Source organism: Pleurodeles waltl, chromosome 3_2, assembly GCF_031143425.1.
Source record: "Pleurodeles waltl isolate 20211129_DDA chromosome 3_2, aPleWal1.hap1.20221129, whole genome shotgun sequence".
Lineage (NCBI taxonomy): Eukaryota > Metazoa > Chordata > Amphibia > Caudata > Salamandridae > Pleurodeles > Pleurodeles waltl.
Window position 1 is genome coordinate 117418358 of NC_090441.1, and position 23422 is coordinate 117441779.

Consider the following 23422-nt stretch of genomic DNA (forward strand, 5'->3'; position numbering starts at 1 on the left):
AGTGTCAGATAACAGCCCGGAGGCATACCCTACGAAGCCATCTCCACCAGAAGACAGCACTGCGTATTCTCAAGTGGTGGCTAGAGCAGCACAATTTCACAATGTAAGCCTCCACTCAGAACAGGTCGAGGATGACTTTTTATTCAACACCCTCTCCTCCACCCACAGCTCCTACCAAAGCCTGCCTATGCTCCCTGGTATGCTCCGGCACGCAAAATAAATTTTTAAGGAGCCGGTCAAAAGTAGGGCAATCACACCAAGAGTGGAAAAAAAGTATAAGGCGCCCCGTACAGACCCTGTTTTCATCACTGCACAGCTGCCACCAGATTCCGTCGTAGGAGCAGCTAGGAAAAGGGCCAACTCCCACACATCTGGGGATGCACCACCCCCGGATAAGGAAAGCCGCAAGTTCGATGCAGCTGGAAAGAGTCGCAGCACAGGCTGCAAACCAGTGGCGCATCGCCAACTCTCAAGCACTACTTGCGCGCTATGACAGAGCCCATTGGGATGAGATGCAACACCTCATTGAACATCTACCCAAAGACCTACAAAAAAGGGCAAAGCAAGTGGTTGAGGAAGGTCAAAACATTTCAAACAACCAGATACGCTCCTCCATGGACGCAGCAGACACAGCTGCAAGGACAATTAATACATCCGTGACCATCAGAAGGCATGCATGGCTACGAACGTCTGGGTTTAAACCAGAGATACAGCAGGCAGTTCTCAATATGCCTTTCAATGAAAAAGAACTGTTCGGTCCAGAAGTGGACACAGCGATAGAAAAACTTAAAAAGGACACAGACACTGCTAAAGCAATGGGTGCACTCTACTCCCCGCAGAGCAGAGGAAACTACGGCACCTTCCGCAAGACACCCTTTAGAGGGGGGTTTTGGGGTCAGGCCACACAAGCCAGCACCTCACAGGCAACACCGTCCAGGGACAGTACAGGGGAGGCTTTCGGGGCCAATACAGAGGAGGGCAATTCCCTAGGAATAGGGGAAAATTTCAAAGCCCCAAAACCCCTGCAACTAAGCAGTGACTCACATGTCACTCATCCCCTCCACACAACACCAGTGGGGGGAAGAATAGGTCATTATTACAAAGCATGGCAGGAAATCACTACAGACACTTGGGTTCTAGCAATTATCCAACATGGTTATTGCATAGAATTTCTACAATTTCCTCCAAACATACCACCAAGAGCACAAAATTTATCACAACATCATTCCGAGCTCCTGGAGACAGAAGTTCAAGCACTGTTGCAAAAGAATGCAATCGAATTAGTACCAAACACACACATAAACACAGGAGTTTATTCACTGTACTTCTTAATACCAAAGAAGGACAAGACGCTAAGACCAATCCTAGACCTCAGGATAGTAAACACATACATCAAATCAGACCACTTTCACATGGTCACACTACAAGAAGTGCTACCATTGCTCAAACTACACGACTACATGACCACCTTAGACCTCAAAGATGCGTATTTCCATATACCAATACATCCATCGCACAGGAAATACCTAAGGTTTGTATTCAAAGGAATACATTACCAATTCAAAGTATTGCCTTTCGGTTTAACAGCACCAAGAGTCTTTACAAAATGTCTAGCAGTAGTCGCTGCACACATCAGAAGGCAGCAAATACATGTATTCCCGTATCTAGACGACTGGCTAATCAAGACCCATTCGTTATCAAAGTGCTCACACCACACAAATCAAATCATACAAACCCTCTACAAACTGGGGTTCACCGTCAACTTCGCAAAATCAAACATCCTGCCGTGCAAAGTACAACAGTACCTAGGAGCCATAATAAACACAACAAAAGGAGTAGCCACTCCAAGTCCACAAAGAATTCAAAACTTCAACAACATCATACAACGCATGTATCCAACACAAAAGATACAAGCAAAGATGATATTACAACTCCTAGGCATGATGTCTTCATGCATAGCCATTGTCCCGAACGCAAGACTGCACATGAGGCCCTTACAACAGTGCCTAGCATCACAATGGTCACAAGCACAGGGTCACCTTCTAGATCTGGTGTTAATAGACCGCCAAACTTACCTCTCGCTTCTATGGTGGGACAATATAAATTTAAACAAAGGGCAGCCTTTCCAAGACCCAGTGCCACAATACGTAATAACAGATGCTTCCATGACAGGGTGGGGAGCACACCTCGATCAACACAGCATACAAGGACAATGGAACGTACATCAAACAAAACTGCATATAAATCACCTAGAACTGCTAGCAGTTTTTCAAGCACTAAAGGCTTTCCAACCAATAATAGTTCACAAATACATTCTCGTCAAAACAGACAACATGACAACAATGTATTATCTAAACAAGCAAGGGGGGGGGACACACAACGCAGTTGAGCCGGTTAGCACAAAAGATATGGCATTGGGCAATTCACAACCAAATTCGCCTAATAGCGCAGTTTATCCCAGGGATTCAGAATCAACTCTCAGACACTCTCTCGATCACCAACAGGTCCACGAATGGGAAATTCACCCCCAAACTCTGAACACTTACTTCAAGCTCTGGGGAACACCTCAGATAGACTTGTTTGCGACAAAAGAGAACGCAAAATGCCAAAACTTCGCATCCAGATACCCACACAGGCAGTCCCAGGGCAATGCCCTATGGATGAACTGGTCAGGGATATTTGCCTACGCTTTTCCTCCTCTCCCTCTCCTTCCTTATCTGGTAAACAAACTCAGTCAAAACAAACTCAAACTCATATTAATAGCACCAACTTGGGCAAGGCAACCCTGGTACACAACGCTGCTAGACCTATCAGTAGTACCACACATCAAACTGCCCAACAGACCGGATCTGTTAACTCAACACAACCAACAGATCAGGCACCCAGATCCAGCATCGCTGAATCTAGCAATCTGGCTCCTGAAATCCTAGAATTCTGACACTTACAACTTACACAAGAGTGTATGGAAGTCATAAAGCAAGCCAGAAGGCCATCCACCAGGCACTGCTATGCAAGTAAATGGAAGAGGTTTGTTTGCTACTGCCATGTTAATCAAATCCAACCATTACACGCAACTCCAAAAGATGTAGTGGGTTACTTGCTTCACTTACAAAAATCTAACCTAGCTTTCTCTTCCATTAAAATACACCTTGCAGCAATATCTGCATACCTGCAGACTACCTATTCAACTTCCCTTTATAGGATACCAGTCATTAAAGCATTCATGGAGGGCCTTAAAAGAATTATTCCACCAAGAACACCACCTGTTCCTTCATGGAACCTTAATGTTGTCCTAACTAGACTTATGGGTCCACCTTTTGAACCCATGCACTCCTGCGAAATACAGTTCCTAACCTGGAAGGTTGCATTCCTCATCGCCATTACTTCCCTAAGAAGAGTAAGCGAGATTCAGGCGTTTACAATACAAGAACCTTTTATACAACTACACAAGAATAAGGTCGTCCTAAGGACTAATCCTAAATTTTTACCAAAGGTTATTTCACCGTTCCATCTAAATCAAACAGTGGAACTTCCAGTGTTCTTCCCACAGCCAGATTCCGTAGCTGAGAGGGCACTACATACATTAGATGTCAAAAGAGCATTAATGTATTACATTGACAGAACTAAAAACATCAGAAAGACTAAACAACTATTTATTGCATTCCAAAAACCTCATGCAGGAAACCCAATATCAAAACAAGGTATAGCCAGATGGATAGTTAAATGCATCCAAATCTGCTACCTTAAAGCTAAACGACAGCTGCCCATTACACCAAGGGCACACTCAACCAGAAAGAAAGGTGCTACCATGGCCTTTCTAGGAAACATCCCAATGCAAGAAATATGTAAGGCAGCCACATGGTCTACGCCTCACACATTCACCAAGCACTACTGTGTAGACGTGTTATCCGCACAATAAGCCACAGTAGGGCAAGCCGTATTAAGAACATTATTTCAGACTACTTCCACTCCTACAGGCTGAGCCACCGCTTTTGGGGAGATAACTGCTTACTAGTCTATGCAAAACATGCATATCTACAGCGACAGATGCCATCGAACTGAAAATGTCACTTACCCAGTGTACATCTGTTTGTGGCATCAGTCGCTGTAGATTCGCATGTGCCCACCCGCCTCCCCGGGAGCCTGTAGCAGTTCGGAAGTTACCTTCAACTATTTGTATATATATCATTTCAACCTTATATAGGTACATACTTAGTCACTCCATTGCATGGGCACTATTACTACAATACAACTCCTACCTCACCCTCTGCGGGGAAAAACAATCGAGGATAGAGTCGACGCCCATGCGCAATGGACACAAAAGGAGGAGTCACTCGGTCCCGTGACTCGAAAGACTTCTTCGAAGAAAAACAACTTGTAACACTCCGGCCCAACACCAGATGGCGAGCTATTGCAAAACATGCGAATCTACAGCGACTGATGCCACGAACAGATGTACACTGGGTAAGTGACATTTTCATTATCACCTGAACACAGGGAGGATACTTGCGAGACTTGTATAGCGTTTTGATCGAAAAAGACCCTAAGAGATCGACAAGCAAAAAGACTGCAAATGGAGTCTACACCAAAAGAGCAACTCGACGTTTGAGAGGAGCAAAGCATTTCCATCCAGGGGACGGACTCTGACGAATCTGAAAGTGACCGGACCTCGCCGGTGCCACGAACGGTGAGTAAAACTGCCCCGTCCAAAACTCACACAAAGACATTTAAGGCTGTGGGGTCGCCACTGCCAACAAGCCATGGCTCAACCCACCGAAAAGGTGACCAAACATCGGCACCGAAAAAGGCCAGAGAATTGCCCAAGACTTCCGACTCCGGTCGAGATTCCGGCACCGAACGATCTCGACAGTTCGACTCACCCAAAGTGAGAAATATCTGCTGAACCGAAAGACTATATCTGAAAGCTCCGTACCGAAAACAGCGGCTTCGGAGACGAAAAGAAGCTCTTATACAGAAGAGCAAGGACTTTCCAGTCAAATTAAGGAAAGACACAGATTTGAGCAGGAATTAAGTATGTAAGAACCAGACCATAAACAAAGGAGGTTACATATCCAGAAAGACTGGAAAAACACAAACTTTACCTCCAATCAAATCTAAAAGGAAACTGGCATTTCAGGAGACAGAAATTCAGCCTAAGGCAAAGGTGATTAGAAAGAATTCCCCACCACCAAGGGTATCACCACAACCGTCCCCACCGCACTCACCACAACTGTCGCCAGTGGGAACACCTCCAATGCAGTCACCCACACATACTGGGATGCATGGTACTTATATGATGCACCACTATCGGATAACAGTCCGGATTGTTATCCAACAAACCTGTCACCTCCAGAAGACAATACGGCATATACGCAGGTACTATCCAGGGCAGCTACGTTCCACAACGTAGCAATGCACACAGAGCCAGTGGAGGATGATGTCCTGTTTAACACCTTGGCGTCCACCCACGCTTCCTATCTGAGTCTGCCAATGCTCCCGGGCATGCTCAAACATGTGAAACAGGTCTTCCAGGTGCCGGTTAAAGGAAGGGCTATCACGCCTAGGGTTGAGAAGTACAAAGCTCCCCCAACAGACCCTGTGTTCATAACACAACAACTTAAACTGGACTCAGTGGTTGTAGGAGCGGCAAGAAAGAGAGCAAACTCTCAATCGTCAGACGCTTCACCGCCTGACAAAGAAAGCAGAAAATTTGATGCAGCGGGCAAACGAGTGGCAGCACAAGCAGCCAGTCAATGGCAGATTGCAAATTCGCAAGCACTGCTTGCTCGCTACCACAGTGCCCATTGGGGCGAGATGCAACACATCATACAGCACTTGCCCAAGGAACACCAGAAACGTGCTCAACAGGTTGTGGAAGGACAGGCCATATCTAACAACCAGTTAAGGTCCGCACTAGATTCGGCAGATACGGCAGCACGAACGGTCAACACGGTGGTAACCATTCGCAGGCATGCATGGTTAAGTTCTGGATTCGAGCCAGAGATCCAACGAGCGGTGTTGAACATGCCATTTAATCTGGAACAGTTGTTTGGGCCGGAAGTTGACACAGCAAGTTAAAAAAAAGACACGGACACGGCCAAAGCCATGGGCGTGCTCTATTCCCCACAAGCCAGAGGCACCTTTAGGAAACCACAATTCAGAGGAGGTTTTCGGCAACAAACATCAGAGCCTTCCACCTCTCAAACTAGACCCACCTATCGGACACAATATCAAAGGGGAGGGTTTCATGGTTCCTATAGAGGACAATTCTCAAGAGGAAGGGGAAAGTTCAAGCCAGACCAAACAGTGACTTCAATGTCACAAAACCCAAAACTTAAACAACCCCCCACCTCCCCCGCCCAAAAAAAAAAACACTGGTGACCACCGCATATTATCAAAACTGGACACATTACCACAGACGCATGGGTCCTATCAATTATCCAACATGGTTATTGCATAGAATTCACAAAATTCCCGCCAGATGTGCCACCAAGGACACACAATCTATCCAAACAACACTTAGACCTATTACAAATAGAGGTCCAAGCACTACTATAAAAACAAGCAATAGAGCTCGTACCCAATCATCAGAAAGGAACAGGCGTCTACTCACTATTTCCTAATTCCAAAAAAGGACAAAACATTAAGACCTATATTAGATCTCGGGACACTGAATCTCTTCATCAAATCAGACCACTTCCACTTGGTAACACTCAAAGACAATTCCAGGCCAATAGGTTTTTGTATAGAAAAATATATTTTCTTAGTTTATTTTAAGAACCACAGGTTCAAGGTTTACATTTAATATTTCAAAGGAAAGGTATTGCAGGTAGGTACTTTAGGAACTTTGAATTGGAAAAATAGCATATACAGTTTTCACATAAATCACATATAGCTATTTTAAAACTAGACAGTGCAGTTTTTAACAGTTCCTGGGGGGAGTAAGAGTTGGTTAATTTTTGCAGGTAAGTAAACCACCTACAGGTTTCAAGTTTGGCTACTCACGGTCTCGCAGTCGCCGGGGAGTCCTCCCTGAAGTGATTGTTCTCCACAAGTCGAGCCGAGTGCAGAGTATCAAGTCGGGGGAAACGCAAGTTGTTTCAAAGTTGCTTCTTTATTTCAAAGTCTTTGGTGAACAGGGCCGCTGTCCTCTGGAGTTCTTGGTCCTTCTAGAGCAGGGCAGTCCTCTGAGGATTCAGAGGTTGCTGGTCCCTGGGGAAAGTGTCACTGGAGCAGTGTCTTTAGAAGGGGGGGGGAGAGACAGGCCGGTAGAGCTGGGGCCAAAGCAGTTGGTGTCTCCGTCTTCTCTGCAGGGTTTTTCAGCTTAGCAGTCCTCTTCTTCTTAGGTTGCAGGAATCTGAGAATGGCTACTATCCAGGAGGGTGGCTACACCCTCTTTGTGCCTCCTCCCTGAAGGGAGGGGTGCACATCCCTAATCCTATTGGGGGAATCCTCCATCTGCTAGATGGAGGATTTCTAAGTCAGTCACCTCAGCTCAGGACACATTAGGGGTTGTCGTGACTGGCCAGTGACTCCTTATTTTTCTCATCATCTCCTCCGGCCTTGCTGCCAAAAGTGGGGTCATGGCCGGAGGGGGCGGGCATCTCCACTAGCTGGAATGCCCTGTGGTGCTGTAACAAAGGGGATGAGCCTTTGAGGTTACAGCTCCTGCAGGTGGAGGTGAGAAGCACCTCCACCCAGTACAGGCTTTGTTACTAGCCACAGAGTGACAAAGGCACTCTCCCCATGTGGCCAGCAACATGTCTGGTGTGTGGCAGGCAGGTTAAACTAGTCAGCCCACACTGGAAGTCGGGTATGTTTTTTCAGGGGGCATTTCTAAGATGCCCTCGGGTGTATTTTACAATGAAATGTACACTGGCATCAGTGTGCATTTATTGTGCTGAGAAGTTTGGTACCAAACTTCCCAGTTTTCAGTGTAGCCATTATGGTGCTGTGGAGTTCGTGTTTGACCAACTCCCAGACCTTATACTCTTATGGCTACCCTGCACTTATGTTTTGCTTAGACACTGTAGGGGCATAGTGCTCATGCACTTATGCCCTCACCTGTGGTATAGTGCACCCTGCCTTAGGGCTATAAGGCCTGCTAGAGGGGTGACTTATCTATGCCATGGGCAGTGTGAGGTTGGCATGGCACCCTGAGGAGTGCCATGTCGACATTTTCTCACCACCAGCACACACAAGCTGGCAAGCAGTGTGTCTGTGCTGAGTGAGGGGTCCCCAGGGTGGCATGAGACATGTTGCAGCCCTTAGAGACCTTCCCTGGCAACAGGGCCCTTGGTACCAGGGGTACCAGGTACACGGGACTTACCTGGATGCCAGGGTGTGCCAATTGTGGAAACAAAGTTACAGGTTAGGGAAAGAACACTGGTGCTGGGGCCTGGTTAGCAGGCCTCAGCACACTTCCAAATCATAACTTGGCATCAGCAAAGGCAAAAAGTCAGGGGGTAACCATGCCAAGGAGGCATTTCCATACACTACCCCAATAGAAACCAGATTCAGACTATAACAACTGTTAAGTCAGATGCCCTAATCAATGTATTCTAGTACGAACAGTCCAGAGAATTCTAGGGATGATGGCGTCTTGCATTGCAATAGTGCCATATGCACGACTAGACGTGCACATACTGCTGAAGTGTCTGGCGAGTGTATGATCTCAAGCACAGGGTCAGTTAAACGATCTAGTGTTGGTAGACAGCCGCACACACTATTTTCTGCAGTGGTGGAACACACATTAACAAAAGGTGGCCATTTTCTAGGCCCTGTTCCACAGCTCCCTGAGTGGACACGCCTCCTTTACAGGTTGGGGGAACCCATCCCCTCAACCTCTCGATACAAGGGATGAACAATGATCTTGCCCACCTACTCAGCAGGATGTGGCAATCTGTCCACAAATGGGAACGGTACCTTCCAGTACTACAAAAGTACTTTGGTCAGTTGGGGTTTCCACACTTACATCTGTTTGCAACAGCAAGCAATGCAAAATGCCCAAGCTTCGCCTCCAGTCTCCCAGACCCCCTCTCCAAGGGCAATGCTTTTATGGATCAGTTGGTCAGGGATATTTGCCTATGCTGTTCCACCTCTTCCATTTGTGGTGAGGAAACTCGGACAATCCTCTCATACTCATTCTAGTGGCTCCCACCTGGGCACGTCAACCATGGTTCACATCACTACTCATACCTTCAGCAGTTCCACACTGTAAGCTTCCCCTACACCCGGACCGTCTCACTCAGAAGCATGGAGCAATCAGACAGACAAATCCCAAGAAACTCAACCTTGTGATTTGGCTCCTGAGGTCATGAGGTTTGGATATTTAAGTTTACTTCCTGAATGCATGACAGTTCTTAAAGGGCCACACAAACGCACAACCAGAGCAATGCTACACCTTTAAATGGAAAAGGTTTATTTGTTGTCAAAACAAATTGATCTGTTTAATGTACCTATTCAAGATATTGCTTGTTATACTTTCAAACTTGTGGTCTAGCAGATTCTTCAATACGGCTGCACTAGGCAGCAATTACAGCTTCTTTACAAAATAGGCAACATTTAACACTATCCAGTCATGAAAGCATTTATGGGAAGGTCTTTAGTGATTCCATCCACAGTGCCTCCTCACCAACATAGAATCTTAATATTGCGCATACCAGACTTATGGGACCTCCACTTGAACTTTTATATAAATGTCTAATTCAGTTTCTTTCTGGGGAAGTCAGCTTTTTTTGGTGGCAATCACTTCAGTAAGACGTGTGAGTGAACTGCGGGCATTATCCTTAGAGCTTTTTTTATTTTTTATTTAGCATTGATGTACTATATTGATAGAACTAACAACTTTTTGTGGGTTTTTTCACCGCCACATAAAGGTAACGCCTTATCTAAAGTGGATCTTTCAAGATGGATAATCAAGTGTATCAAAACATGCTATATTAAAGCTAAAATAACTTTACCCATACCTCCTAGAGCACACAACTCATAAAATGGGTGCATCAATGGCTTTCTTGGGAAACATACCAATTAGTGACTCCTTCAAAGCAGCCACATGGTCAAATCCACACACATGTACGAAACATTGTGTGGATATCTTTGCATGGCAACAAGCAAATGTTGAGCAATCTGTAATATGTGCTTCGTACTCCTTTTTTTTTTTTTTTTTTTTTAAGACTACTGTAAAACCCACGGGTTTTCCACCGCTTTTAGGAATGGCACTGTATGTACTATTTCAAAGTAAGAAATAGCTTGCACAGTCCAAGGGTTCCCCTTAGAGGTAAGATAAAGGCAAAACGAGAATTCCAATGCTCTATTTTGTGGTAGTGTGGTCGAGCAGTAGGCTTATCAGAGGGTAGTGTTAAGCATTTGTTGTACACACCCAAGCAATAAATGAGGAACACACACTCTGACATTTCAGGCCAATAGGTTTTTGTATAGAAAAATCTTTTCTTGGTTTATTTTAAGAACCACAGGTTCAAGATTTACAAGTAATACTTCAAATGAAAGGTATTTCACTTAGGAACTTTGAATTAGCAAAATAGCATATACAGTTTTCACATAAATGACACAGTGCAATTTTCAACAGTTCCTGGGCGAGGTAAGTGTTTGTTAGTTTTTGCAGGTAAGTAAACCACCTACGGGGTTCAAGTTTGGATCCAAGGTCGCCCACCGTTGGGGGTTCAGAGCAACCCCAAAGTTACCATACCAGCAGCTCAGGGCCGGTCAGGTGCAGAGGTCAAAGTGGTGCCCAAAACACATAGGCTTCAATGGAGAAGGGGGTGCCCCGGTTCCAGTCTGCCAGCAGGAAAGTACCCGCATCTTCAGAGGGCAGACCAGTGGGGTTTTGTAGGGCACCGGGGGGGGACACAAGTTAGCACACAAAGTACACCCTCAGCGGCACGGGGGCGGCCGGGTGCAGTGTGCAAACACACGTCGGGTTTGCAATAGAAATCAATGGGAGACCAAGGGGTCTCTTCAGCTATGCAGGCAAGGGGGGTGGCTCCTCGGGGTAGCCACCACCTGGGCAAGGGAGAGGGCCTCCTGGGGGTCGCTCCTGCACTGGAGGTCGGATCCTTCAGGTCTTGGGGGCTGCGGGTGCAGAGTCTTTACCAGGCGTCGGGTCTTTGATGCAGGCAGTCGCGGTCAGGGGGAGCCTCAGGATTCCCTCTGCAGGTGTCGCTGTGGGTGCTCAGGTGGTCAACTCTGGCTACTCAGTCTCGTAGTTGCCGGGGAGTCCTCCCTGTGGTGGTTGTTCTCCACAAGTCGAGCCGGGGGCGTCGGGTGCAGAGTGCAAAGTCTCACGCTTCCGGCGGGAAACGCGTGTTGTTGCAAAGTTGCAGTCTTTGGGGAACAGAGCTGCTGTCCTCGGGAGTTCTTGGTCCTTCTAGATGCAGGGTAGTCCTCTGAGGCTTCAGAGGTTGCTGGACCCTGGGACCGCGTCGCTGGAGCAGTGTCTTTAGAAGTGGGGAGACAGGCCGGTAGAGCTGGGGCCAAAACAGTTGGTGTCTCCGTCTTCTCTGCAGGTTTTTCAGTTCAGCAGTCCTCTTAGGTTGCAGGAATCTGAGTTCCTAGGTTCTAGGGAGCCCCTAAATACTGAATTTAGGGGTGTGTTTAGGTCTGGGGGGGTTAGTAGCAAATGGCTACTAACCCTGAGGGTGGCTACACCCTCTTTGTGCCTCCTCCCTGAGGGGAGGGGGGCACATTCCTATCCCTATTGGGGGAATCCAGATTTCTAAAAGTCAGTCCCCTCAGCTCAGGACACCTTAGGAGCTGTCCTGACTGGCCAGTGACTCCTTGTTTTTCTCATTATCTCCTCTGGCCTTGCCGCCAAAAGTGGGGCCGTGGCCGGGGGGGGGAGGGGGCAGTCAACTCCACTAGCTGGAGTGCCCTGGGGTGCTGTAACAAAGGGGGTGAGCCTGTGAGGCTCACCGCCATATGTTAAAGTTCCTGCAGGGGGAGGTGAGAAGCACCTCCACCCAGTACAGGCTTTGTTACCAGCCACAGTGACAAAGGCACTCTCCCCATGTGGCCAGCAACATGTCTGGTGTGTGGCAGGCTGCTAAAAACCAGTCAGCCTACACGGGTAGTCAGTTAAGGTTTCAGGGGGCACCTCTAAGGTGCCCTCTGGGGTGTATGTTACAATAAAATGTACACTGGCATCAGTGTGCATTTATTGTGCTGAGAAGTTTGATACCAAACTTCACAGTTTTCAGTGTAGCCATTATGGTGCTGTGGAGTTCGTGCATGACAGACTCCCAGACCATATACTCTTATGGCTACCCTGCACTTACAATGTCTAAGGTTTTGCTTAGACACTGTAGGGGCATAGTGCTCATGCACTTATGCCCTCACCTATTGTATAATGCACCCTGCCTTAGGGCTGTAAGGCCTGCTAGAGGGGTGCCTTATCTATACCTATAGGCAGTGTGAGGTTGGCATGGCACCCTGAGGGGAGTGCCATGTCGACTTAGTCATTTTATCCCCACTAGCACACACAAGCTGGCAAGCCCAGTGTGTCTGGGCTGCAGCATAAGACCTGCTGCAGCCCTTGGAGACCTTCCCTGGCATCAGGGCCCTTGGTACCAGAGGTACCAGTTACAAGGGACTTACCTGGATGCTAGGGTGTGCCAATTGTGGGAACAAAGGTACAGGTTAGGAACACTGGTGCTGGGGCCTGGTTAGCAGGCCTCGGCACACTTTCAAATCATAACTTGGCATCAGCAAAGGCAAAAAGTCAAGGGGGGGGGGGGGCGGGCAACCATGCCAAGGAGGCATTTCCTTACACACTGATTTAGTCTATGCAGTGCATGTGTATCTACAGCCTCACATGCCATCGAACGGATTGTTACTTACCCTGTAAGCATCTGTTTGTGGCATGTAGTGCTGTAGATTCACAAGCGCTGGCCCATCTCTCCAGACACCTGTGGCTGTTGCAGTATTCTATTACACTTCACATTCACACATCTCTTACTAACACTATACTTACTCACTCTTACCCGACTGCTGGAAAACAATCTAACAGTGAAGTTGCTGACCATGCGCAGTATCACCAAAAGGAGGGATCAGTATCTTGTGACTCTAACAACTTCTTTGAAGAAGAACAACTTGTTTACATCTGGATCCAACACTAGATTGCAGAAGTATGCAGAGCATGTGAATCTACACCACTATATGCCACGAACTGTTGCTTACAGAGTAAGCAACATAATCCTTAGTTCTGTCAGTGACTGGGGGTATGGTATGATAACCGAGTATCTCTGTCTTCCACTGGTAATTGTGTGGGTCCAAAGTGTGTGGGGTTGTTGTTTTTTTTTTTTTCTCTCTCCCTTTCTCTCCCCTCCTCCAGTATGTCATGGTGACAATCTACTTTGTGGCAGCTGTCACACAAAACATCTGCATTGTATGTTTCCAAGTGTGAAGAGTAACAATTATCCAGCTGGTGTATAGGGGACCTAATGACTGCATCAAGAATAATCCCAGTAATAAGAATCACCTCTGTCAGCATCTTGTATGTGTTGACCATCGTAGGTCAGGTCTGCAAGCAATCCCTTTTTGAAATATACCTGACATGAGAAAAATAGAACCTGTTTTGGGTATAAATATATAATTCCCTGGAATGTCTTTTCAGAAATAATGTAAATATTGCACTTGAGGCGGCCTACCTCAGAGTGTGCAACTATATACTACTGTAACCACTCATTCCAGCCTTCAGCTTCTACCATTCTACTGCACTTGCCCATCGTTGGTGAATTCTAGTAAACATTTTAACTGGACTGCTGAAACAATTGAAGTTCGTGCTTTCTCTTGCCTCCACCCCATGCCCCCGTAGTCTCCTTTTGTAGTTCTCTCTCTACCGCCCACTTCGAGTTCTCAAAAATAGTAATCCAAAGTTATTCAGACTTCAGAAATTCTCCTTCATTCTGTAAGGCGATAGATAATTTATTTGGAAGCATTTTTTTGTTCTATTTCTGGCTTGTGTTATGTGGATGCTATTGAGATTGCTTTAAAGAAATTGGTAAATTACTTTTACTTAAGACTCAAACTTGCAAATCTTGAGGTGCAGTGTATTCACCTAGCTTTAAGTCCTTGCAATTTATGGCAAATTAAACACTAGGTCGTGTACTGCATTAGAAAAGCCGATTTGAAATGCACATTTATTAAATGATAAAATTTTCCTAGGCAAGAAGTTTAATTGTGGCTAAGGTAAAGTTGTCTTTGTCTTCCAGTACTGTGATTGCCAGCAATATCCTCTTGGTGGATGAAATCATGAGAGCTGGCATGTCATCACTTAAAGGATGAAGTCGTCCTGTGAAGAAATGACCATGAATTGGATGCGACATGAAACCTGGCAGAATTCGGCAGTGTTGGCTCCCAGCATTCTACAGTGCAGTGTGTTGGCCGTGGCAATCGGAGCTGTTAATCGTCATGTCTCTGATATAGTTATAGTATTTTTCATTGCATCACTTGGCACTCTAATCGGTTATTTATTACTTTTTTTTTATTGCACTTAGACCTACAATTTGATTGCAATGTTTATACCCAATAAAAACAAAATCGAAATTGACTTTGGCTTCAATTTGTGTTTGGGGTGAGCTACTGAGTGTCTTGGAGCATGAGTGATTTGCCCAATTCACGTTTGAGAGCCCAGCCACGTTAGGATATTGTGGTGATGGCAACATATGGCACATGCTTTGCAAGTAACTCTCACAATCACTCTTGACTCTTCTGCATTTGCAATACATACTTGACTGCTAGAAATGTCTTTGTGGGAGTTAGATTCGTTCTGGCTGAATGAGCTGCAAAATGTAACTTCCCCTGGCAATAGTAGCAGCATCAGTTGGTGGAGGATAACCAAACAACGTGTTGTAATGGCAGTATCGTGTAAGATCGCAGCTGATCAGAGCAGTGCCTAAAGCCTGATGCAGCCACTTATTGGGAATCCATTTTATCACAAGGAATTCTACTCGCAGTTGGCCTGGATTGTTGCGGAGCTGGAACACTAATGTCATCTCTATGTACAGTGAAATTTAAAATTAAAAACTCTTACCTCCGTTTACAATGAATGTAGAGAAATGAGTAATCAAATTAAAAATGGTTATTGTGTAGCCACCCGCCCTTGAAGAAGGGATGGGGGTGTAACTGCCGCTATGGTTTGGTTTTTGTTGTTGTTTTTTTTTTTTTAAAGTTGTGTACCTAGAGCAGCAGTAGTCCAAGCAAATACCAATTTATAACTTTTTTTTCTTTCACTGTCCGTATGTGCAGGTACCTTTAGTGAAGTATTCATTAAATTGAAGCATAAAAATGATGTAAGTGCCAAGAGACATCTGAACCTAAACTAAAATGTTTGCAACAATCTAACCAAGTGATAAGAAGGTTGGCTGTTATTGCCCCAGGTTGACTTAACTCTTAGTTATAATTTCCAATCAACACACCTCGCATGTTCTGTACTTATTTATATGTCCATGATTTTGAAACTATTGCTTCAGTAATTGTTAGGATATTGTTAAAGTAATCTTTCAGACAATGAAACCCCTTATCAACAAAGCTTGAACTTTGATATAACATGTGAGACTTAACTGCACTTCCATGGTTTATTTGGTCTTCGTTCTTATTCCATTGGGCCATTCTTTCCAAACGTTCTAGTTGTGTTAATCTGAGAAAACATTGGTGTTCCTTCAGCATTGTGGGTCTAAGTAGGGCTGAGCTTTAGGCAGTTTTAACAGGTTAGTCTCAGCGACTTCTAATTAACCTGAGCATACGTAGGTCTCCATCAAAACTAATGTAATTGGCTTCCTTTATTAGATCATTAACCTAAAAGATGGGTCACTCACTAGCTATATTTCAGTAGTACAGCTTTGACACAATCAAATGGATTAGCACCATTTATCAATTTGACGTCCATCGCTCCCACAAATGCCATGATATTTAACCAAGTTTATAAGCAAAATTAATGGCAAGAAGTGATAAACTCCCAGTTGCAATAACTGGCACTGCTTGCTCAATTGATTTCCTCAGGCAGAAGAAAACTTCAAGTATATATTCTTCTGTTTAATTACAAAGCATCCTGCCCTGTGGCCTACCTTAGGGGCGACCTCTATGTATTAACATGGGAGTTTAAGGCTTCATTTTTTTCATAAGCCAGTAATACTACTAGGCAGTTCAGGCTGCGTCCTTTGGGCTCAAGTTAGCACCTACAGCGATTTTCAAAATATTTAGCTTCCAGTGTGGTGTGCCTGAAAGGAAAACCAATTAATGCACCCTTATCTAGATTACTACCTGGTGAAAGCAAGTTTATCCTGATGCAAGAGTAGCTTTGAGGTTGGACACACGTCATAACCTAGAGTTCAAGATAAACCTAGAAGAATTAACAGCTAAATAGGGTAAAGATTTCCCCCCCCCCCCCCCCCCCCCCCCCCCCCCTTGCCACCAGGATCCTGAGGGCTAGCCTTTGAGGCCTGTAGGCAAAATGATGGCATTCAGCATCCCACTGATTCCCTTTGCAAGAATGCATATGAGGCAAATTCAGGAGTGAATCCGAAAATCAATGTTCACAAGCAACGGGGAGTTGGGAAGATCTAGTGGTTGTAATGGAAAAGGATTGTATAGGAAGTTACGTCATGGTCAAATGCGGATGGCCTAACTGTAGGCAGCCCTTTTTATGCAACCAACGCAAATGGTGACCATCGCCATGGATGAATCATAGAGGTTACACTGTGTGCCTGAGAGAGGACTGTGGAAAGCAGAGGAAGTAGGTCCTGTAACTTAAGACTTCTTGTCCTTCCAAACACCGATGTGGGGAGAGACGGTCCAGCCACAAATGGACAACACAATCTCGGTGTTTTAACTCTACAAACAAGGAGTAAAGTGGTCATGCTCTGTAAAAGCCAGCCCAAGAGGTTTGGAGATAAACCAACCATAGAAGAATAACCTTGATAGAAGTACACCTACCAGGCATAGAAAATGTAGAAGCAGGCAAGCTTATGCCTTGCATGAATGGGAACTAAACCAACAAAGGCTGTTCCAAGAGTGGGTACACGAAAAGCTCAGTTGTTCGCAACTCCGGAAAATGCCTAATGCTAAGACTTTGCATCCTTGCACCCACACCATGGCCACCTGGGTAATCCCATGCCTGTAGACTGGTTGAGGAAATTTGCATATACACCAATTCCCCTCAGCTGTAGTGCAAACTGTTGCAAATGATGTTGATCATAATTGCCCCACAGTGGGCAAGGCAGACATGGTTCTCAGACCTTGTAGAAACATAAAAAGCCTGCCCACTACACACACACAACCTGCTGCCCATAAAGGGAGGCACAGTCCACCACCTGGAACCCAAAACAGTAAGTCTAGCAGCCTGGCTCCTTAGAACGTTGAGCTTGGCACCTAAATCTCCCAAAGTGATCAATAGACATACTAAAAGAAGGTTGAAGGCCAAGCATAGGAAAATGCCACAGCAAAATGGAGGAGATGGGTCCTGTAGTATAGGGAGAGGGAACTCTTCCACACTAGATATCACAGTGGTCAATCAGATTTGTAGAGGGCTACTTGTCACTTAATGAGGTTATCCAGGTGCTACTAGGGTCCAATTAATTAGTTAAATAACCAGGTCGTCAGGGACTTTTGCAACGCTGGCGGTCTGAAGTGAAAGGTTAACTTGTTCCATGTCTGCTGCTAGGTAGTAGGAGCATCCTTGCAATATGCTAGGGTGAATGCAAGGGATGAGGGTTAAAGAAAGGGATGCAGAGTGGAGGTGTCTGGGCTAGTGGAAGTTCTGTTGGTGGTTCAAGTAGGTGTATGTCTGCATTTGTGTATGGCCTTGTATGCATGGGTCAAGAGCTTGAACTGGCATTTTTGCCTGGACAAGGAGCGAGTGGAGTTCTGAGGTAGGCGGTGATGAGGTTAAATCTAGGGAGATCAGGACAAATCTGGCTGCAGGGTTTTGTATGGTTTCATCCTAGGAGGTGAGCTGCGATTGTTGCAGAGAGAGCATTGTCGGTGTCATGTCATAGGTACTAAACCCGACAGGTCTACCCCTTCCCAGTTAGGAATTACAGTATCTCCACCTGGATCTGCACCAACACCAAAGTGGAACGTCAACTTGCTGCTGACATAGCTAAAGAAGGAGCTTTTATGAACCGCTCCACAAGGCAGAACTCAGGTTTTTAACCTTAAAGACTTCCTAATTGCTGTCAAATCGCAACATAGGTTGAGCGAACTGCAAGCGCTAACCACCCAGGAACCTTGCCTTCAAATACACAAGGGCTAGGTAATCATGCAAACCTATAATTTAGCTAACCGGTTCCTTCCAACACCTTTAAATGCAAGCTGAAAAAACCTGAATAGGCTGGATGTGTGCAGGGCAGTAATGTGCTACGCAGACAGGGCAAAGGAAGTATGTAAAGAAATAGCCCCCTGTTGCAGTTACCCACCACTTTTTGCTTGATGCTGACTTGACTGAGAAGTGTGCTGGGACCCTGCTAACCAGGCCCCAGCACCAGTGTTCTTTCACCTAAAATGTACGATTGTTTCCACAGATGGCACACCCCTGGCACACAGGTAAGTCCCTTGTAAAAGGTACCAGTGTTACCAAGGGCCCTGTGACCAGGGAAGGTCCCTAAGGGCTGCAGCATATGTTGTGCCACCCTCAGGGACCCCTCACTTAACACATGCACACTGCCTTTATCTCCCCACCAACACAATCTGCAATGGCAGTCAACATGGCATCCCCTTCAGGATGCCATGCACACAAAATGCTGCCTGTGGCATAGGTAAGTCACCCCTCTAGCAGGCCTTGCAGCCCTTAAGGCAGGGTGCACTATACCACAGGTGAGGGCATAGCTGCATGAGCAATATCCCCCTACAGTGTCTAAGTCTATTCTTTGACATTGTAAGTACAGTGTGGCCATATTAAGTGTATGGTCTGGAGTTCGTCAAAAACTAACTCCACCACTCCATAATGGATTCACTGAATACTGGGAAGTTTGGTATCAAACTTATCCGCATAATAAACCCACACTGATGCCAGTGTTGGATTTATTAAAAAAAAAAAATGTGCACAGAGGGCATCTTGGAGATGCCCCCTGTATTTTACCCAATTGTTCAGTGCAGGACTGACTGGTCTGTGCTAGCCTGCTGCTGAGAGACGCGTTTCTGACCCCATGTGGTGAGGGCCTTTGTGCTATCTGAGGACAGAAACAAAAGCCAGGTGTAAAGAAATGGCTCCCTGTTGCAGTTACCCCCCACTTTTTGCCTGATACTGATGCTGACTTGACTGAGAAGAGTGCTGGGACCCTGCTAACCAGGCCCCAGCACCAGTGTTCCTTCACCTAAAATGTACCATTGTATCCACAATTGGCACACCCTGGCATTCAGATAAGTCCCTTGTAACTGGTACTTCTAGTACCAAGGGCCCTGATGCCAAGGAAGGTCTCTAAGGGCTGCAGCATGTCTTATGCCACCCTAGAGACCCCTCACTCAGCACAGACACACTGCTTACAAGCCTGTGTGTGCTAGTGAGAACAAAATGAGTAAGTCGACATGGCACTCCCCTCAGGGTGCCATGCCAGCCTCTCACTGCCTATGCAGTATAGGTAAGACACCCCTCTAGCAGGCCTTACAGCCCTAAGGCAGGGTGCACTATACCATAGGTGAGGGTACCAGTGCATGAGCACTGTGCCCCTACAGTGTCTAAACAAAACCTTAGACATTGTAAGTGCAGGGTAGCCATAAGAGTATATGGTCTGGGAGTCTGTTTTACACGAACTCCACAGCACCATAATGGCTACACTGAAAACTGGGAAGTTTGGTATCAAACTTCTCAGCACAATAAATGCACACTGATGCCAGTGTACATTTTATTGTAAAATACACCACAGAGGGCACCTTAGAGGTGCCCCCTGAAACTTAACCGACTATCTGTGTAGGCTGACTAGTTTTAGCAGCCTGCCACAAACCGAGACATGTTGCTGGCCCCATGGGGAGAGTGCCTTTGTCACTCTGAGGCCAGTAACAAAGCCTGCACTGGGTGGAGATGCTAACACCTCCCCCAGGCAGGAATTGTCACACCTGGCGGTGAGCCTCAAAGGCTCACCTCCTTTGTGCCAACCCAGCAGGACACTCCAGCTAGTGGAGTTGCCCGCCCCCTCCGGCCAGGCCCCACTTTTGGCGGCAAGGCCGGAGAAAATAATGAGAAAAACAAGGAGGAGTCACTGGCCAGTCAGGACAGCCCCTAAGGTGTCCTGAGCTGAAGTGACTCTAACTTTTAGAAATCCTCCATCTTGCAGATGGAGGATTCCCCCAATAGGGTTAGGATTGTGACCCCCTCCCCTTGGGAGGAGGCACAAAGAGGGTGTACCCACCCTCAGGGCTAGTAGCCATTGGCTACTAACCCCCCAGACCTAAACACGCCCTTAAATTTAGTATTTAAGGGCTACCCTGAACCCTAGAAAATTAGATTCCTGCAACTACAAGAAGGACTGCCTAGCTGAAAAACCCCTGCAGAGGAAGACCAGAAGACGACAACTGCCTTGGCTCCAGAAACTCACCGGCCTGTCTCCTGCCTTCCAAAGACCCTGCTCCAGCGACGCCTTCCAAAGGGACCAGCGACCTCGACATCCTCTGAGGACTGCTCCTGCTTCGAAAAGACAAGAAACTCCCGAGGACAGCGGACCTGCTCCAAGAAAAGCTGCAACTTTGTTTCCAGCAGCTTTAAAGAACCCTGCAAGCTCCCCGCAAGAAGCGTGAGACTTGCAACACTGCACCCGGCGACCCCGACTCGGCTGGTGGCGATCCAACACCTCAGGAGGGACCCCAGGACTACTCTGATACTGTGAGTACCAAAACCTGTCCCCCATGAGCACCCACAGCGCCGCCTGCAGAGGGAATCCCGAGGCTTCCCCTGACCGCGACTCTTTGAACCTAAAGTCCCGACGCCTGGGAGAGACCCTGCACCCGCAGCCCCCAGGACCTGAAGGACCGGACTTTCACTGGAGAAGTGACCCCCAGGGGTCCCTCTCCCTTGCCCAAGTGGAGGTTTCCCTGAGGAACCCCCCCCTTGCCTGCCTGCAGCGCTGAAGAGATCCCGAGATCTCTCATAGACTAACATTGCGAACCCGACGCTTGTTCCTACACTGCACCCGGCCGCCCCCGCGCCGCTGAGGGTGAAATTTCTGTGTGGGCTTGTGTCCCCCCCGGTGCCCTACAAAACCCCCCTGGTCTGCCCTCCGAAGACGCGGGTACTTACCTGCAAGCAGACCGGAACCGGGGCACCCCCTTCTCTCCATTCTAGCCTATGTGTTTTGGGCACCACTTTGAACTCTGTACCTGACCGGCCCTGAGCTGCTGGTGTGGTGACTTTGGGGTTGCTCTGAACCCCCAACGGTGGGCTACCTTGGACCAAGAACTAAGCCCTGTAAGTGTCTTACTTACCTGGTTAACCTAACAAAAACTTACCTCCCCCAGGAACTGTGAAAATTGCACTAAGTGTCCACTTTTGAAATAGCTATTTGTCAATAACTTGAAAAGTATACATGCAATTTTGATGATTTGAAGTTCCTAAAGTACTTACCTGCAATACCTTTCGAATGAGATATTACATGTAGAATTTGAACCTGTGGTTCTTAAAATAAACTAAGAAAATATATTTTTCTATACAAAAACCTATTGGCTGGATTTGTCTCTGAGTGTGTGTACCTCATTTATTGTCTATGTGTATGTACAACAAATGCTTAACACTACTCCTTGGATAAGCCTACTGCTCGACCACACTACCACAAAATAGAGCATTAGTATTATCTATTTTTACCACTATTTTACCTCTAAGGGGAACCCTTGGACTCTGTGCATGCTATTCCTTACTTTGAAATAGCACATACAGAGCCAACTTCCTACATTGGTGGATCAGCGGTGGGGTACAAGACTTTGCATTTGCTGGACTACTCAGCCAATACCTGATCACACGACAAATTCCAAAATTGTCATTAGAAATTCATTTTTGCAATTTGAAAAGTTTTCTAAATTCTTAAAAGACCTGCTAGGGCCTTGTGTTAGATCCTGTTTAGCATTTCTTTTAGAGTTTAAAAGTTTGTAAAAGTTTGAATTAGATTCTAGAACCAGTTGTAGATTCTTAAAAAGTATTCCAACTTTTAGAAGCAAAATGTCTAGCACAGATGTGACTGTGGTGGAACTCGACACCACACCTTACCTCCATCTTAAGATGAGGGAGCTAAGGTCACTCTGTAAAATAAAGAAAATAACAATGGGCCCCAAACCTACCAAAATACAGCTCCAGGAGCTTTTGGCAGAGTTTGAAAAGGCCAACCCCTCTGAGGGTGGCAACTCAGAGGAAGAGGATAGTGACTTGGAGGAAAATTCCCCCCTACCAGTCCTATCTAGGGAGGACAGGGTCCCTCAAACCCTGACTCCTAAAATAATAGTCAGAGATGCTGGTTCCCTCACAGGAGAGACCAACACCTCTGAAATCACTGAGGATAGCCCCAGTGAAGAGGACATCCAGTTAGCCAGGATGGCCAAAAGATTGGCTTTGGAAAGACAGATCCTAGCCATAGAGAGGGAAAGACAAGAGATGGGCCTAGGACCCATCAATGGTGGCAGCAACATAAATAGGGTCAGAGATTCTCCTGACATGTTGAAAATCCCTAAAGGGATTGTAACTAAATATGAAGATGGTGATGACATCACCAAATGGTTCACAGCTTTTGAGAGGGCTTGTGTAACCAGAAAAGTGAACAGATCTCACTGGGGTGCTCTCCTTTGGGAAATGTTCACAGGAAAGTGTAGGGATAGACTCCTCACACTCTCTGGACAAGATGCAGAATCTTATGACCTCATGAAGGGTACCCTGATTGAGGGCTTTGGATTCTCCACTGAGGAGTATAGAATTAGATTCAGGGGGGCTCAAAAATCCTCGAGCCAGACCTGGGTTGATTTTGTAGACTACTCAGTAAAAACACTAGATGGTTGGTTAACTGGAAATGAAGTGTGTGACTATGTTGGGCTTTATAATTTGTTTATGAAAGAACACATTCTAAGTAACTGCTTCAATGAAAAGTTGCATCAGTATCTGGTAGACCTAGGTCCAATTTCTCCCCAAGAATTGGGAAAGAAGGCAGACCACTGGGTCAAGACTAGGGTAACCAAAACTTCCACTGGGGGTGACCAAAAGAAAGGGGTTACAAAAACTCCCCAGGAGAAAGTGGGTGACACTAGAAACAAAGAAAAAGAGTCCACTGTAGGCCCCCAAAAACCAGAACAGGTGGGTGGGCCCCAAGACACAACCCAAAACAAAGGTGGGTACCAGGGTAAGAACTGGGATGCCACTAAGGCATGGTGCCACAACTGTAAACAGTCTGGGCACCACACCAAGGACACTTCTTGTCCCAAAAACAAACCCCAGAACAAA

At 46.3% G+C, this 23422-nt stretch overlaps 1 protein-coding gene and 1 long non-coding RNA gene across 3 annotated transcripts in view; one reads left to right on the forward strand and one right to left on the reverse strand.

Moving 5' to 3' along the window:
• Window positions 1-14566, forward strand: part of CCT6A (chaperonin containing TCP1 subunit 6A) — a 45274-nt gene extending 30708 nt beyond the window's left edge. Inside the window, exon 14 of the mRNA XM_069226936.1 lies at window positions 14229-14566. Coding sequence (XP_069083037.1) covers window positions 14229-14301 — 73 coding nt within the window. The 3' untranslated portion in view covers window positions 14302-14566. The remainder of the gene's footprint in view (window positions 1-14228) is intronic.
• Window positions 1-23422, reverse strand: part of LOC138286557 (uncharacterized) — a 107480-nt gene that overhangs the window by 26605 nt on the left and 57453 nt on the right. The gene's annotated exons all lie outside the window — the stretch shown is intronic.